The sequence below is a fragment of the Myodes glareolus genome, chromosome X (assembly GCF_982192425.1).
Source record: "Myodes glareolus chromosome X, mMyoGla1.1, whole genome shotgun sequence".
Lineage (NCBI taxonomy): Eukaryota > Metazoa > Chordata > Mammalia > Rodentia > Cricetidae > Myodes > Myodes glareolus.
Genome location: NC_142053.1, coordinates 30,748,923 through 30,767,894, shown reverse-complemented (window position 1 = coordinate 30,767,894; position 18,972 = coordinate 30,748,923). Strand labels below are relative to the sequence as shown.

General features: G+C 40.4%; 1 protein-coding gene across 1 annotated transcript; it reads left to right on the top strand.

The window, feature by feature from the left end:
* Positions 1-1,252: 1,252 nt before the first annotated feature.
* LOC148117262 (dual specificity phosphatase 21-like) lies at positions 1,253-2,020 on the top strand. Its single transcript, XM_087902884.1, has one exon. The coding sequence runs from the start codon at positions 1,354-1,356 to the stop codon at positions 1,924-1,926; it is 573 nt and encodes a 190-aa protein (XP_087759010.1). The 5' UTR covers positions 1,253-1,353; the 3' UTR covers positions 1,927-2,020.
* The last annotated feature ends 16,952 nt before the right edge of the window (positions 2,021-18,972 follow it).

The following is an 18,972-nucleotide window of genomic DNA, read 5'->3' as shown; positions in this document are numbered from 1 at the left end:
AGATAAGGATGGCGGGAAGCTCTTTTGAAGAAAGTAGATGAAATTATTTGAGCTACTGTTTCAGGGAATTAAAAGAATCCAGAGATAAATCAACTGGGATGTATGTATAAATGAAAAGTGAAACTCCTGAATTAATCACAACTGACCACTAGAAATACGTTAGCTATGCTTCCTTACAACCAGCTCTAATGTATGTATAAACAGGAACAAAATTCTGTGGTTACAATTGACAAAGAAGTGCCATGACAGCTTCACCAATCACAGTCAAGCCCTATTCTTGCTGAAATCTTATAGTGATTAGCACATCACATGAGTCAAAGGCCATTGCAACTTCAAATATGAGACTACTACTTTGTGTGGAAAGTATAAACTCTGTTCTTGAACATTAATGAAACAGAAGCATTCAAAGGTGTTATGGTCAGAGAGGTAGAATAACTAAAACATAAATCAGATATGTTGTGTTAGAATATTTTAAAAGGCAAAAAAAACATCAAAGTAATTGTTTTCTCTTTTTAAAAACAACTAAGGCTGGTGATGTAGCTCAGGTGAGTGTTTGTTTTGCATTTGTGAATCTCTGGTTTCTATCCATAGAACTCTATGAATAGATGCAAGCCTGTAATCTCAGTCCTCAAAAGGTAAAGACAGAAGGAATAAAAGTTCAAGAACATCTGGCTACATAAAGAGTTCAAGATCACCTTGGAATACCTGAGAGTCTGTCTCAAAAAATAAATAAACTATACACTATGAAGAAAATAATTGGAAAATGGACATGGTCATGCAGGCAGGCCTGTACTCCCAACCCCTAGGAAAGCTGAGGACAGCCTGGGCTAATGTTGAGATCTTGTCTCAAATACAAACAACTACAAAACGAAGGAAGGAAAGAAGGAAGAAAGGAAGGAAGGAAGGAAGGAAGGAAGGAAGGGAGGGAGGGAGGGAGGGAGGGAGGGAGGGAGGGAGGGAGGGAGGAAGGAAGGAAGGAAGGGAGGAAGGAAGGAAATAGAGAAAATGAGAAGGAAGAGAGAGAGAGAGAGAGAGAGAGAGAGAGAGAGAGAGAGAGAGAAGTGAAAGTGGACTGTGACCTCCTAGCTAGGGGGCAGCTAAAGTTACCTTTGCCCTAGAAACCTGAGGCTTGTGTCTTTGGAGATTGTGATGTCTGGGCATTGGAGAAGAGACACAGATTAGTCACCATTGTGACAGGTGGGGAGTAGAGGAGGAGACAGAGATTAATGATCAAGTGCTTGGACTTCTCTCCTCCATACCTTTACCTAAGATTTTAGCAAAGCAGATGTTTTCCTAAAGTTGCAGAGGCTGGTGCCCTGGAACCTAGTACAAAGAGACAGCTGACCCGACGCCATGATGACTACAGCGTCTTGTCTCCTTCCATCTCCAGCTATCCAACAGGACGGCATTTTTAGCCTCTCTCAAATAACTAACAGCCTTTTTATCAGTAATGCTATAGCCGCTAATGACAAACTCACCGTGTCCAACAACCACATCACCACGATTATCAATGCCTCGGTAGAAGTCGTGAACACGTTCTTTGAAGACATTCAGTATGTGCAAGTGCCGGTGAGTGATGCTCCCAATTCCTACCTCTATGACTTTTTCGACCCCATAGCTGATCGTATCCACAGTGTGGACATGAGGAATGGCCGCACGCTGCTGCACTGCGCTTCAGGAGTGAGTCGCTCAGCAGCGTTCTGCCTTGCCTATCTCATGAAATACCACACCATGACCCTGCTGGATGCGCACACATGGACCAAGTCCTGCCGCCCAACAATTCGTCCCAACAATGGCTTTTGGGAGCAACTTATTCATTATGAGTTCAAGCTATTTAGTAGGAATACTATCTACATGATCAACTCTCCTGTGGGTCTGATCCCTAATATCTATGAAACGGAGGTCCACTTAATGGAGCCAATGTGAGCCACCCACTTCTCCCCTGACATCTGCATTGGCTCCTACATCAAGATAAAGGAATGACTTTGGACTTTCAGTTGGTTACAAAAAAAAGAGAGAGAGAAAGAGAGAGCAAGCAAGAAAGAGACTTTGTGGATGTGAGCAAAGGGGAGAGAAGGGATTGGAATTTTATCTTCAAATAAAGTTAAATTGTAAGATGATGAAATGTTTCTAATATTTCTAAGTCTTATCTTCAAAGAACAAAATTCAGTAAATGTAAAATGGTGAAATGTTCCTTACCTCTTTAAGGGACAGGTCAGGTGACTGGCAGAAGGCAGGAACATGGCAGAAGTCAGGGGATAGGGAAAGATGTGGATATAGGTGTGAGGTACAGAGATAGGGGTTGGAGGAAGGTGTGACTGGGAGGCTGGAGATGTTAGACAGGATTCAGAAAGTGAAAATGAGAGAGGTGATATGTGTGATGTAAGAATATGGGAGAGAGAGAGAAGAGGGTTGGGATTTTGTGGTAGGGGTATGCTGAGGTGGGGGAGAATAGTGGTGGGAGGGTTATGGTTGTGAAGTATAGTTAGAACAGGTGGGAATGAGTGGGAATGAGAGGATGTGGGGAAGTAGAGAAAGCAAGGGAAGAGAAGTTTAGGGCTATGAGGTAGGAGTATGTGGAGGTAACAGAAAGCGGGGGAGGAGAAGGTTGGATTATGGTGTAGATTACGTGTGGAGGTGGAAGAAGTTCCAGGGAGGAGAGAGTTGGATTATGAGGTAGGAATATGTGGAGGTGGAAGGTGGGGTGAAGGGGGGGTGGGGTGAGATGAGGACTGAGGAGTAGGGAAGTAGGAGATGACAGTGGACTAGATATGTGAGGTAGGAATATATGGAGGTGGAAGGTGGGGTGAAGGGGGTAGGTGTGAGTGAGGATTGAGAAGTAGGGAAAAAGGAGATGACAGTGGACTAGATGTGTGAGGTAGGAGTGTGGGAGAATGGGGTCAGCAGAGCAGGTTCTGCTCAGCTTAAACAGACTTGCCAATAGCACCATGTACATACAGAAGATTTGGGATCCTGAGCCCTGCCTGGGTTGACTACCCTGCAAGTAAATATTCTTCCCAGTCTGACTCCATGTCAGAGCCTTTGACATCATGACATCTCAGGTAAGATCCTACTGAAAAATGGCTTCCAAGCCATCAGGATCTGGGAGACCTCTGGGAGTCCCAGGCCATCCCTGTCTGGCCTTTGACTCCAGTAACCCAACTTTTATTTTGTAGATTGGATGTATGCATTTGTTGAAGAAATCATTCCACTCTATACAGTTTTGGGTTTGTTGTTTGGTTGTTTTTTTGTTTTGTTTTTGAGTAATGTACTAAACATCAGAGCCTCAGCGAGTCAAGAGATCCCCCTCAGCAACATCCCCAAAGAACATTAGTTTCTTTTCAGATTATGTGCTGAGAATGAGCTGACTGGGCCTCAGGTTCCTCTCATGGGCATTGACTTGTTTGTGTCTTAGGATTTCCACTGATGTGGAAAGAAAAAAAAAACACAAAACACCATGACCAAAGAGCAAGTTGAATAAGAAAGGGTTTATTGGGGTTATTCTTCCACACTGTAGTCCATCACTGAAGGAAGAAGCCAGGACAGGAACTCAATCTGCTTTCTTATATAATCCAGGGATGGCACCACACACCATGGGTTGGGCCCTCCCTTATAAATCAGTAATTAAGAAAATGTTCTTTAGGCTGATCCACAACCCAATCTTACGGAGGCATTTTCTCAATTGAGGTTCCCTCCTCTCAGATGATTATAGTCTGTGTCAAGTTGACATAAATCTAGTCAGCACAACTTGAAAGGCTAAAGTTGCTGGCCATGTCTCAGTCCTGTCAACTACTGACATTTCCTTCAATTGTCTTTTGGGGGGGGGTGTCTCTCTGAGCCTCAGTTTTCTTTCAAAGCAACCACAGACCTTCTGTCATAGAGTCCTTCTGAAGACAAAACAACCCGGCACCTGCTAGATTTCAGCTGAGAGTGGAGACCAGTGAACATGCTCCTCATGGCCTGTCTCCAACTCTGCAGCTCTTTGTTGTTTACAGAATATTCTCCCTTCCCACAAAAAAATCATACAGTGTGTAAAAACTGGATTAAGGTCTTGTCAGACCCAACCAGAGAAGGAACCTAGATTTAAAACCTTTCTAGAGGTTTCTTCTGTTGAATGCACCTCCCCCAAATCCAAACCCACCCATGCCTAGCTTAGAATCACAGATTCTAAACTAGTCTTGCTAGTTACTGTATCTGGGTAGAGCACTTAGCAAAGGGATGCATGAATAAGTCCCATAAGTGGGCCCTAAAATCCAAATTTGTTACAACATTCTAGTTACGTGGGGCTCTGACACAGGTACAGTCATTGTACTTCAGAAGATTCTAGACAGACACAGAAAGAGACAGATTAGGACTGTTCAGGTTGAATCTGATGTGGGAATTCCCTCTGTATGCCATTGGTTAATAAAGAAAACTGGTTTGACTTGATAGGGTAGAACAGAGCTAGGCAGGAAAACTAAACTGAATATTGGGGGAAAGAAAGAGGAGTCAGAGAGAAGCCATGTAGTCCCTCTGTAGACAGACGTCGAAACTTTACCTGGTAAGTCACTGCCACATGGCAATAAACAGATTAATGGAGATGGGTTAAATTAATACATAAGAGTTGGCCAATATCTGCGAGGTCTCTGGCCAGCAAGGGGCCCTGATCCTGATCGTGTACCAGAAGATTCAGTGGAGGGGTGAGTGTGCTCCTGACTGGTAGCAGAAGCCCCAGAAACGGAACACAGACACTGCTCAACCCCCTAAACTTGCTGGTCATTGTGAAGGGGCTTCTCTCCCCGACTATTGCCTCTCTCTTCCTACCCCATCTCATCTTGCTCCCAGGCACACCTTCCCTTCTTTGGGGCCAGAAGATCCCCCAGCTCAGCCTCTTTTGGGGCTGGGAAGGGGTGTTGAGTGCAACCAGGTGGGAGTTCCTTTGTTTCACAAAGCCTGCAAGTAGCAAGCTAGGCCTTTTATCTGCAAGGTCCCTGGTCAGCAAGGAGCCATGATCTTGTACCAGAAGATCCATCAGAGAGCATTTGAAGGAAGACATGGGCAAGTGCCAATGCAAGAATTCCTCCAACAATCTGAAAAACAACATAACACCAGAACCCAGTGAACATACAACAGGAAGACTTGAACACCCTAATCCAGAAGCAGAAAAAATAGACATTATGAAAGTGATAGAGTCCCTTAAACAGGATGTAGAAAAACTCCCTTAAAGAAATGGATGAGAAGAATAACAAAAAAATTTGAAGAAATGAATAAATCCCTAAAAGATACTCTAGGAAACCAAGAAAAAACAATCAAACGGATAATGGAAACAGTTCAAGACTTGAAAACTGAAATGAAGGCAATGAAGAAAACACAAACCAAGGGATGGCTGGATATGGAAAATCTAGGAAAACAAACAGAGACTAAAGAGACAAGCATAATAAACAGAATACAAGAGATAGAAGAAAGAATCTCAGATGCTGAAGACCCTATAGAGAAAATAAACGCACTGATCAAAGAAAACAGCAAATCCAACAAATTCTCATCACAAAACATCCAGGAAATCTGGGATACCATAAAAAGACCGAACCTAAGAATAATAGGGGTAGAAGAAGGAGAAGAATTAGAGCTCAAAGGCCCAGAAAATATATTCAACAAAATTATAGAAGAAAACTTTCCCAACCTAAAGAAGAATATTCCTATGAAAGTTCAAGAAGCATACAGAACACCTAATAGACTGGATCAAAAAAATCCCCTTGCCATATAATAATCAAAACACAAAACATACAGAATAAAGAAAGAATATTAAGAGATGCAAAGGAAAAAGGTCAAGTAACTTATAAAGGTAAACCGATCAGACTTACACCTGACTTCTCTATGGAAACCATGAAAGCCAGAAGGTCTTGGATAGATGTGCTGCAGAAACGAAGAGACCATGGATGCAAGCCCAGACTGCTATACCCAGCCAAGCTTTCGTTCACCATCAATGGAGAAAACAAAATATTCCAGGACAAAAACAAGTTTAAACAATATGTAGCCACAAATCCAGCCTTATGGAAAGTAATAGAAGGAAAATCACAAACCAAGGAATCCAATAATGCCCACAATAACTCAGACATCTAGCGACCCTTCACAAGCACAACTCAAAGAAGGGAAACACACAAACTCTACCACCAAAAAAAGAAGAAGAAAATAACTGGAGTTAACAACCATTGGTCATTAATATCACTTAATATCAATGGACTCAACTCACCTATAAAAAGGAACAGACTAAGAGAATGAATATGAAAACAGGATCCAACACTCTGTTGTTTACAAGAAACACACCTCAACCACAAAGACAGACATCTTCTCAGAATAAAGGGTTGGGAAAAGGTTTTTGAGCAAATGGACCTAAGAAACAAGCAGGTATGGCTGTACTAATTTCGAACAAAATTGACTTCAAACTAAAATCAGTCAAAAGACATGGAGACGGACACTATATACTCATAACAGGAACAATTAATCAGGATGAAGTCTCAATCTTGAATATCTATGCCCCTAATATAAAAGCACCCACTTAAGTAAAAGAAACATTACAAGAACTCAAGGCAGTCATCAAACCCCACACGCTAATAGCAGGAGACTTCAACACTCCTCTCTCACCAATGGACAGGTTAACCAGACAGAAACCTAACAGAGAAATAAGAGAACTAACAGATATAATGAACCAAATGGACTTAACAGACATCTATAGAACATTCCACCCAAATAGGAAAGAATATACCTTCTTCTCAGCATCTCATGGAATCTTCTCAAAAATTGACCACATACTCAGTAACAAAGAAAATTTCCACAGATACAAAAAAATATTAGTAACCACCTGTGTCTAATCAGATCACCATGGAATAATTCTACCCCCAGAAAGCCTTCAACTCATGGAAGCTGAACAGTCAGCTATTGAACCACCCCTGGGTCAGAGAAGAAATAAAGAAATTAAAGCCCTATTGCTGCTGCATCTGCAGTCATGAGTATGCTCAGGCTACAGAGGAGGCTTGCCTCTAGCGTCCTGTGCTGTGGTAAAAAGAAGGTCTGATTGGACCCCAATGAGACCAATGAAATCACCAATGCCAACTCCCGTCAGCAGATACGGAAGCCGATCAAAGATGGGCTGATCATTCGGAAGTCTGTGACTGTCCACTCACGGGCTCAATGCCGAAAAAACACTTTGGCTAATCGGAAGGGCAAGCATATGGGCATAGGAAAGCGGAAGGCTACTGCCAATGCCCAATTGCCGAGAAGGTGACCTGGATGAGAAGGATACGGATCCTGCGCCGGCTCCTCAAGAGATACTGTGAAACTCCTAATCAAAAGGCAGAGAGAGAACATGCAAATTAACAAGATAAGAAATGAACAGGGGGACATAACAACAGACACTGAGGAAATTCAGAGAATCATTAGGTCTTACTACAAAGGCCTATATGCTACAAAGTTGGAAAATGTAAAAGAAATGGACTTGTTTTCATTCATAAATACCATATACCACAATTAAATCAAGACCAGGTGAACAATTTAAATAGACCTATAAGTCATGAGGAAATCGAAGCTGTCGGAAAAAAAAAAAAACCTCCCAACCAAAAAAAGTCCAGGACCAAATGGTTTTAAACAGAGTTTTATCAGAACTTCCAAGAAGAGATGATACCTATACTCCTTAAGGTATTTCACATAATAGAAACAGAAGAGTCATTGCCAAACTCTTTATATGAAACTAGAGGTACTCTGATACCAAAACCACACAAATACTCAAGCAAGATAGAGAATTGCAGACCATTCTCACTCAAGAACATCGATGCAAAAATTCTCAATAAAATTCTGGCAAACCGAATCCAAGAAAACATCAAAAAAAATTAATCCATTAAAATAAAGTAGTCTTTATCCCAGAGATGCAGGGCTGCTTCAACATACTAAAATCTATCAATGTAATCCATCATATAAATAAACTGAACGAAAAAAAAATAATCATTTCATTAGATGCTGAATAAGCATTTGACAAAATTCAACACCCCTTTATGATAAAGGTCTTGGTAAGGTTAGGGATACAAGGATCATATCTAAATACAATGAAAGCAATGTACAGCAAACCAACAGCCAATATCAAATTAAATGGAAACCCAAAGTCATTACACTAAAATCAGGAACCAGACAAGGGTATCCACTCTCACCATATCTTTTCAACATAGTGCTTGAAGCTCTAGCAATAGCAATAAGACAACATAAGGAGATCAAGAGGATTTGAATTGGAAAGGAAGAAGTCAAACTATTGATATTCGTATATGATATAATTGTGTATATCAGTGACCCAAAAACTCTTCCAAAGAACTCCTACAGCTGATAGATACCTTCAGTGATGTGGCAGAATACGAGATCAACTCAAAAAAAATCAGTAGCCCTTCTATACACAAAGGATAAAGAAGCAGAGGGGGAAATCAGAGAAACTTCATTTTTCACGATAGCCACAAATAGCATAAAATATCTTGAGGTTACACTAACCAAAGAAGTGAAAGATCTATTTGACAAGAACTTTAAGGCTTTAAAGAAAGAAACTGAAGAAGATACCAGAAAATGGAAGGATCTCCCATGCTCTTGTATGGGAAGGATCAACATAGTAAAAATGACAGTTCTACCAAAGGCAATCTATAAATTCAACGCAATCCCTATCAAAATCCCAACAAAATTCTTGACAGACCTTGAGAGAACAATGATCAACAATATGGAAAAACAAAAAACCCAGTGTAGTGTGAGGGGGCCAGCTTGTTGGGGTTTCTGCCCTGTCCAGTACCCCACAGCCTGCAAGTCGCAAAGAAAATCACAGTCTACATTAGGTTATAAACTGATTGGCCCATTAGCTCAGGCTTCTTGTTAACTCTTATAGCTTATATTAACCCATTATTCTCATCTATATTAGCCATATGGCTTGGTACATTTTCAGCTGTGAGCTCACATGTTGCTTCTTTCGTGAGTAGGAATGGCAGAGGGAGCTTCAGAGAATTGTCTGTATTCTGTCAATCATATTTTAAATAAATGCTGATTGGCCAGGCAGGAAGTATAGGTGGGAAAACCAGACAGGATGTAGAGGTGGAGCAAAGAGAACTGGAGCTCCCTCTGCCATTCCTGCCCAGACCACCGAAGAAGAAACATGTGAGCTGACAGCTGAAAAAGGTACCAAGCCATATGGCTAACATATATCAGAATAATGGGTTAATATAAGCTATAAGAGTTAACAATAACCCTGAGCTAATGGGCCAATCAGTTTATACTCTTATGGAGTCCTGTGTGTGATTTTCTTTGGGGTTTGCCAGCTGTGGGGTACTGGGCAGGACAGAAACCCCAACAAGCCGGCCCTCATGTTACAGATGGCGCCCACATGGATAACTACATACACAGAAAGCCTGAGAAAGCTTGGGAAAGAATAGAGTAAAGCATGTTTTCTTGGTAGCAGCAATTTCTCGGGTCTGCTCTGCTTACTAGAGGCAAGTAAGTACTCTCATCTAAGAGAGGCTTCCTGACTCCGCTTTAGCTGCAAAACCCTGCAGCTCATTAAGAGGTCTTGCCATGAAACACTTAAATGGTGTTGATGAAAAGCTGAATGCATGCTTTTCAGTTTTCAACCATAGCAGGAAAAATGCTGCACCATTTTAAAATGCCGGCTTTCTAGGCTGTCCTGCCAGGGCAAACTCTGACTCTTTCAGGCAGGCAAACTGACTGAGTGTGGTCTGTGAGCAGAATGCTACAGCTTGCTTGCTGGCAGGGACCTTGAAATTCCATAGAGTTGTGGCAATAAAAATGGCTACAGCTGGTACCTCTGCCATGAGGCTGGAAAGCTAAGGAATGGGGTGGATCTAGCCAGCAAAACCACGACTTTAATCCTACTCATATTGCTCAGGAATTTAAAGGCTCATGTGGTCAGAAAAAGAGAGAGAGATACAGTAAAGAGAGAATCAAAGACAAAGAAAACCTCTAAATATTTTACAGTGTGTTAAAAATATATGCAGGCTAAAAGTTAAAGTTCTTAAAGTAAAAAAGAAAGAAAGCAAGTAGTTGGGTGTAGTGGTACACACCTTTAATCCCAACACTTGGGAGGCAGAGGTAGACTGACCTCTGTGACTTCAAGGGGCAGAGGTAGATTGACCTCTGTGACTTCAGGTTGTGGTGGCACACACTTTTAATCCCTATGCCTGGGAGGCAGAGACAGACAGATCACTGTGAGTTCAAGGTGTTGTAGCACCTTTAACCCCAGCACTTGGGAGGCAGAGACAGTGGATCTCTGTGAGTTCAAGGCCAGCCTGGTCTACAGAGTTATTCCAGGACAAAGATATGCAGAGAACCTGTCTCAAAAAGACAAAAGTTAAAAGTAAAAATAAAAGAAATAGAGGTTAAAATAAAGCCACGTAAAGATGGAAAATACGCAGAGAATCTTGATACTGTATGCTATTATGCTCTCTTTGAATTGTTTAAATGCTGAGGAAGGAACAACAGCTGCTAAAAGGTATTTACTTATAAATGCTGCAGAATTAATCCAAGATAGGTATTTTGAAAATACCTTGGCTTCAAAATTGAAGTCAAAAGGTAAGTTACTTTGGAGAAGAGATTTTGCTTTTGTTTCCACAGAAAATGAGAGGCTGTGGATTCATTCTATGTTAGGAAAAATCGGGTTCAATAAAGGAAGACCACCTGAGAAATCTCCAATAGGAACAGATGGCTGAGATGACAGAATTCTACATCCAGAACAGGTTCAAGACTGCTGCCTGAGATGATCAAGACTCACAGGATACTACAATCAGGATTTGATCATGACTCTAAATTTTCTTTAGGTACCCATAAGATTATCAGCGCCCCCAACCAGCAGGAAGTAGCCTGAAATACTACGCCCACATTCCCAACAAATGGACTATGGGCATTTTCCTTTGTTTAAAAAAAAAGAGGGAAATAGTACAGGAGAATTGTCTATATTCTGTCAATTATATTTTAAATAAATGCTGATTGGCCAGGCAGGAAGTATAGGTGGGAAAACCAGACAGGAAGTAGAGGTGGAGCAAAGAGAACTGGAGCTCCGTCTGCCATTCCTGCCCAGACCACTGAAGAAGAAACATGTGAGCTGACAGCTGAAAAAGGTATCAAGCCATATGGCTAACATATATCAGAATAATGGGTTAATATAAGCTATAAGAGTTAACAAGAGGCCTGAGCTAATGCACCAATCAGTTTATAATGTTATGCAGTCCTGTGTGTGATTTTCATTGGGGTTTGCTGGCTGTGGGGTACTGGGCGGGACAGAAACCCCAACAAGCTGGCCCTCATGTTACAACCCAGGATAGCTGAAATAATCCTAAACAATTAAGGAACTTGCGGAAGCACTACCATCCCTGAATTCAAACTCTATTACAGAGCTACAGTAATAAACACAGCTTGGTACTGACATAAAAACAAAGACATTGACCAATGGAATCTAATCGAATACTTGGATATTAATCCACAAACCTATGAACACCTGATTTTCGACAAGGGAGCTAAAAGTATACAATGGAAGAAAAAAAGCACCTTCAACAAATGGTGCTGCATCGCTGGATGTCAACCTGTAGAAGAGTGAAAATAAATCCATATCTATCACCATGCACAAAACTCAGGTCCAAATGGATCAAAGACCTTAATATAAGTCTGACCACACTGAACCTGATAGAAGAGAAAGTGGGAAGTAGACTGCAACACATGGGCACAGGAGACCAGTTTCTACGTTTAACCCCAGTAGCACAGACAACAAGAGCAACAGTGAATAAATGGGACCTCCTGAAACTGGGAAGCTTCTGTAAAGCAAAGGACACTGTCATTAAGACAAAAAGGCATCCTACTGAATTGGAAAAGATCTTCACCAACCCTGCATCAGACAAAGGTCTGATCTCAAAATATATAAAGAACTCAAGAAACTGGACATGAAAATTCTAATTAACCCAATTAAAAAATGGGGGTACTGAACTGAAAAGAGAATTCTCATCAGATGAAATTCAAATTGCCAAAAGACACTCAGGGTCTTGTTTAACCTCATTAGGCAATCAGGGAAACGTAAATCAAAACAACTTTGAGATACCATCTTACACCTTTCAGAACGGCTAAAATCAAAAACACCAATGACAGCTTATGCTGGAGAGGATGTGGAGTAAGGATGACACTCATCCATTGATGGTGCGAATGCAAATTTGTGCAGCCACTTTGGAAATCAGTGTGGCAGTTTCTCAGGAAACTGGGAATCAATCTACCTCATGATCTAGCAATACCACTCTTGGGAATATACCCAAGAAATGCCCAATCATACTATAAAAGCATTTGTTCAATTATGTTCATAGCAGCATTATTTGTAATAGCCAGAACCTGTAAACAACCTAGATGCCCCTCAATGGAAGGATGGATAAAGAAAGTGTGGAATATATACACATTAGAGTACTACTCAGCAGTAAAAAAGCAATGACATGTTGCATTTTGCATGCAAATGGATGGAAATAGAAAACACTATCCTGAGTGAGATAATCCAGACCCCAAAAGATTAATATGGTATGTTTTCACTCATTAGTCAACTCTAGCCATAAACAAAAGACATTAAGTTTAGTCTAGACATATAGTTTGCAAGCCTAGAGAAGCCAAATAACCAGGTGAACCCAAAGAAAAACATATATAGATCCTCCTAGAAATTGGAAGCAAACAAGATTGCTGGGCAAAAGTTTGGAGCATGGGGATGAGGGTAGGTGTGAGGGTGGTAGTGTGGGAAGGGGAGAGAGGGAAATAGAAGGTAGAAAGGAAAGACTGGAGAGAGCTTGGGGGAGTGGGAGGGTGGAGATGGAGGAAGGGCAGATATAGGAGCAGGGAAGAAGATATCTACATTAAGGGAGCCATTTTAGGGTTGACAAGAGACTTGGCTCTAGATGGGATCCCAGGTGTCCATGGGTATGTCCCTAGCTAGGTCCTTGGGCAGCAGAGCAGAGGGTGCCTGAACTTGCTTTGCCCTACTATCATACTGATGTTAATCTCAAATATCACTATAGAATCTTCGTCCAGCTATGGATAGAGATAGAGACAGAGACCCTCATCAGAGCAACGGACTGAGCTCCCAATGTCCAGTTGAATAGCAGAAGGAGGTAGAAGATGAGCAAGGAAGTCTGAACCGCAAGGGGTTGGTCCACCCACTGAGACAGTGTGTCTGTTCTAATGGGAGCTCACCAAATCCGGCTGGACCAGGACTAAATGAACATGCGATCAAATAGGAATCTCTGAATGTGGCTGACAATGGGGGCTGACTGAGAAGCTATTGATAAAGGCACTGGGACTTGTTTCTACTGCATGTACTAGCTTTTTGGGACCCTAGTCTACTTGAATGCAAAGCTTCCTAGGCCTGGACATAGGGGGTAGGGCCTTGAACTTCCCACAAAGCAGGGTTCCATGCCCTCTCTTAAGGAGGGAGGAGGAGGAAGGAGGGTGAGTTGGAGAGCAGGAGGGAAATGGGAGGAGGGAAGGAAGTATAAATTTTTGAATGGAAAAAAAAGCATTGTCCTTAGCCACTGCATCAGCAAGGGATGGCCATTAAAAGATTTCTCCTTCAAATTAATAAAAATACCTCGGAAATAAATATATTGGCTTAGCTTAGCAGTCCCCAGAATCAAATGTCTCTCTGTAGTCAAAAAATTCAAAGATAACACAATAATATACATAATCCAGACTGTGAATTTTCCATCTTTATGTGGCTTCTTTTTACTCTATTACTTTTTTTTACAAGTTTAATATTTATTTTATTATCTTTATTCCATTAATCTATGACTGTCTGTACTCTGTCTCCTTAAAGACTTTGTTTTATTTTTTTAAAAAAAAACATTTACTTCTTCTTATAACTTTCTGTGATCTTTTCTCTTCTCTCTCTTAAGCCTACATACATTTATCTAACGCTGTGACTCATTTAGAGGTCTTTTATGCCTGAATTTGTCCTATTGTGAATCTGTAATTCTTTACCATCTAGGAGTGCTTCTAAAATGTTAAGCGCTTCTTAAAAACTTAAGCTGTGCCATTATTAGTGTGTATACAATACTTCCTCCTTGCTCTGCACAGTCCAACATGGTGTAAGCCCATTAGTGCCTGAGACTTCTGGGTGAGAGCCATCCTCACCACCTCAACTCTGATAACCATGTTACCACCAAGTAACTTGCGGCACACTATCCATGAACCTCATTTAAATGCTCAATAGCTGAATCTCCCAAAAGAGTCAGAGCCATTTTTGTTGACTTACCAGGAAGACACCAATTTTTAAAGAAACCACGAGTTTTTACAGCACCCCGTGGCACCTTACTTGCTGCAAGCCCATCTAGAAAAAAAAATGTGGCTACCAAGAAACTGTTCTAAACTCTGTTCTTTCATGTCTAGAATTCTTTTCCAAGCTTTCTCAGGTTTTATGTGGATTTTAGTCCACCACGTTGGTGCACCAATTTGTTATAGGGGGCTGCTTGTTCATCTGGCCACCCAGAACCAAAATAACCACACAGAAACTGTATTATTGAAGTTACTGCTTGGCCCATTAGCTCTAGGTTCTTATTGGCTAACTCTTACATCTTAATTTAACCCATCTCCATTAATCTATGCATCACTACCCGTTCGTGGCCTATCAGCAAATTTTCAGCATGTCTGTCTCCATCAGCGGCTCCATTGCTTCTCCTCACTCCTCCTTCTTTCTCCCAGCATTCAGTTTAGCTTTCCCTACCTACCTTACTTATGCCCTATCAACAGGCCAAGGCAGTTTCTTTATTCACCAATGGTATTCACACCATACAGAGGGAAATCCTACATCAATACCCCACTCCCACCACCAACATAAAGGAAGTTTTCCTTGCCTAGTACTGGGTTTTTGTTATGGCTTTTGGAAGAGTAATTATTACCCCATAAAGTGTAACTCCATTTAATATATATATACATACATACATGTATTTTTCAGTAAGTTGTTAAAATAATTCTATCACTGTAAAGATTAAAAACCAAAAAAGTGAACTGGCCAGACAAGATATCCCAGTAGTGAATATTGGCATGTTTATCATGGGGATAGCAACTACTGTACCTAGTTGAAACTAGGGCCTGATAAATAGGTGGGAATCCATGCCTGAACTTTAAACATAGCCAAATACCAATGGATGGAGAAGTCATAGACCATAGAGGAGAACTTACTGCTGTCATTTTCCTAAGCCATGTAGTTTCTAACAATACTTGAAATAGTTACCTTTATAACTGCACACATGTATAGCTCTCACACCTCACCAAAGAAACTCCTTTTTGTAGCAGGGAAGGTTACTACATAGATCCACAGCTGGTCAAAAGAGAAATAACAAGTGACCATGGGGCAATGTTGTATAGTAGTTTTCTCCAAGATTGAAACACTCCATACTTCAGGGAAGTTCATCAAGTCAGGAATTAAGCAAGTAAAGATAGCACCAGGATGTCCATGAAATTTATCATATTTACTACCCCCTTAAAGAGTATATAAATAGTAAATGCTGCTGATAGTTACCTCAGACAAGTCAGGTCACCTGAAAGAACCACAGACTAGCTGAACTGCCTAGAAGAAACAAAAATAAGCTGAGTTGCCTGAAAGGGGTTCAGACTAATTGAGCCATCCAGAAAGAACATTCGTCAACAGGTTGATCTGCCTACAGGCTGCAGTGTGCACCAGATTTCTAACTTTTGCAGTTGTTACCCATGTTGGAATAGGTTTTGTTGATACAGTGGTCTTTGAGTCATTTGTGTCCATATAAGAAATCACTTACCCATATTTGTACCAATAATTCCAATAAAATGCATTGCTTTGTCAAATCAGACTTTTGAGGTACCTCTATACTTTGGTCTGTCATCAGTTCCCGATTGAGTGATTAGACATTTGTTCCCACTTCCACATGAATTGTGCCATACAATAAATACCCTATGTCAATTGATACAGCTACAATGCAATCCATACACCTGAGGCTCATGTAATAGCACAACAGAGCCATAGAGAGGATGGGACGACTGTAAGAGCCAGAGGATTAGGTTGCTTTTTGTGATATAATGCCTCCTAGGCATGACATGGACACTAGAGCCATGAAATCTCAATAATAATATAGACTGAACACGGCCTGTATAATGATCGCAGAAGTCCTGTGAGGATGGGCACTTCTAAAAGAAATAAAATCCATTTTCTCCAGGTATACTCCCCCTCATAAATTATCTAATCCCAAGTGGTCAACCCTACATGCATACACATATGAGCAGCACTAAATTGAGTCAGTAGAGAATGTATATATTTAAGAAGAAATCATGAATTTGAAAAGGGAATGGGGGCACCCGAGAGAAGTTGGAATGAGAATAGAGATGGTAGAAATGATATGCATACAGTACCCAAAATATTGAAATGCTCAAAGAAGAAATTTTAATTAAAAAATGTAAGAAAAAAAGCAAATTATCTATACAATATGGTGTGTGGATAAATTAGTCTAGGTAAGTCAAGTAAACCCCCTGTGTCACAACCAACGTATTTGTAAAATGAAGATAACAATCGTACTTATCCTAAAAACTTACTGTCAGGATTAAATAATTCAACACAAATAAAGTCTCTTCTGTCTTATTTGTAATTCCTAAATCCATATCTTTACATTTGAGGAATATATAAACTTATATAAACTAGAATAACTGCAGATACTGGGAAAATAAAAAAGTACTGTTACAGGGGTCTTGTTTTGAAAGGAGAAATGTAACAAATAGGTAGGAGAAATTTACCTTGGAGAGGGGCAGGATGAACAAAACAGAGAAGAAAGGATGAGGGATAAATAACACTAAGGATGTTTGAAAAGTTGGTAGAAAATCTTATTTGTTGAAAATTATACACACATACATAGATGGATATAAACACAGATATACAGCCATGCAGTGGTGGCACATATCTTTAATCCCAGCACTTGGGAGGCAGAGATAGGTGGATCTTTGGAGTTAGAGGCTAACATGGTCTACAAAGTGAGTTACAGGGAAGCCATGGCTACATAGAGCCATGGCTATATAGAGAGATACATATATATAGTTACAGATAATATAAATATGCATATATAGTTTAATTGAAGTTATGCCACTTTGGGTGACAATAAGGCTCCGCCCCCAAAAGTCCACAGACTGTCTAGCAAAAACCTCAATACCAAGTATAAGAAATCTCCCTCTGAGTTGTTATTAAGGGGTGGGGGTGGTCAAGAAATGGTTAAAACATTATAGACTGGTGATGTTGCTCTTGGTTGTCTTCCAGAATAAAACAGTAATGGCCTTTTTGCTGAAAACCCCACAAACTGATGACAAAAAACTGGAAGGAATCTAGCTGAAAAGAACCAAGAATCTTCCTCCATGAGGTCTAGCACTCACAGTACTGGAAGGTACTATGAAAACTGGCAGTGGAGAAGAGAAAGGCAATACCTATGAGCCACAACAATAACCAAAATGACAAACTATCCCATGTGTGCAATAGTGGTGCTAATTGGTCTTAAGGCTGAATAGGAGGAAATTCATGTCTGATACTGTATAAACTTAGCCAAATATTTATGGTTAGTTGAGGCCGTGGAACCTAGTGGAGAACCTACTTTCGCTGTTTTCCTAAACCAGTATAGTTTCTATGTGTATTCTAATTATTTCTCCTTATACCCACAGATAAGTTAGCTCTCCCTGCTCATTAGGTGAAAGTAACAGTTCATTACAGACACTCACAACTAGTCAAAATGAAGAAAACAACTGAACTTGGCATGCCCATTACCAATTAATACACTAACAACATAACCTCTTACACCTAAAATTCAGGGAATATTACTGAAGAGGATGCAGAAAGATATAAGTGCCTGATAATCTGGATATTTGTTTCAAGGTAGTGTTTTATAAAGGATCTGATGTGGGATTATCCTCTGTATGCTGTGAATATATTTTGTTGCCTTTGGTTAATAAAGAAGCTGCTTTCAGCCAATGGCTTAACAGAGTAAAGCCAGTCTGAAAGAGATTTATAGAGAGAGTAGGCAGAGTCAGAAACCATGTACCTCCACTGGAGATAGACGCCAGACAGAATTTTACCCGGTAAGCCACAACCACATGACGATCCACAGATTAATGGAGATGGGTTAGTTTAGAATATAAGAGTTAGTCAAGAAATATGCTTAAACTGTTGGTCAAACAGTATTGCAAATAATATAGTTTCTGAGTGGTTTCATGGTCTGGTTAGCCAGGAATGAACAAGTGGCCTTCTACTACAAGGACCCAAAGTAGGGGCAGTAGGGAGGAGGGGTTAAATCTTGCAGTAGTTGGGAGGAGTACAGGAATAGTACAATCAAAATATACTATATGAAATTTACTAAGAATTAATAAAATACATAAGACCAATGATGCACACTTAATGGAATGTTAACATTTACACAATGGTGAAATACGGGCAATTTTATCTTGGATGTTAACAATAGCTGTACAATTGGATATAAGGTCCACTCAACAGGGGGAAACACGTCTGGTAATAAAAAGCTAGTGAATTACCCATAGCCAAAAAGGTCACAGATTTTAAAGGAGCAACTCCATTTTCAGTGTCCTGAATCAGTATAATTGCTAACTCTATTCTAATATCTTTCCTTACTTCCACAGATAAGTATAGCTGTTACTATTTGTCATTTACTCATTTAGCTCTTTTGGGGAGCCCACCACCCAGCTCCCAAATAAATCACACATACACAGGCTTATTATTACTTATAAATGCACGACCTTAGATTGTCTTATTTCTAGCCAGCTTTTCTTTACTTAAATTATCTGGCCTACGTTTTGTCTTCTGTAATTTTACTTTCACTATTACTCCATGGCTGGTTGGGTGGCTGGTCTCTTCTCCTTTCTTGATCTTTCTCCATTTCTTTCTTTTTCTTCTTCTATTTATTCTCTCTGCCTGCCAGGCCTGCCTAT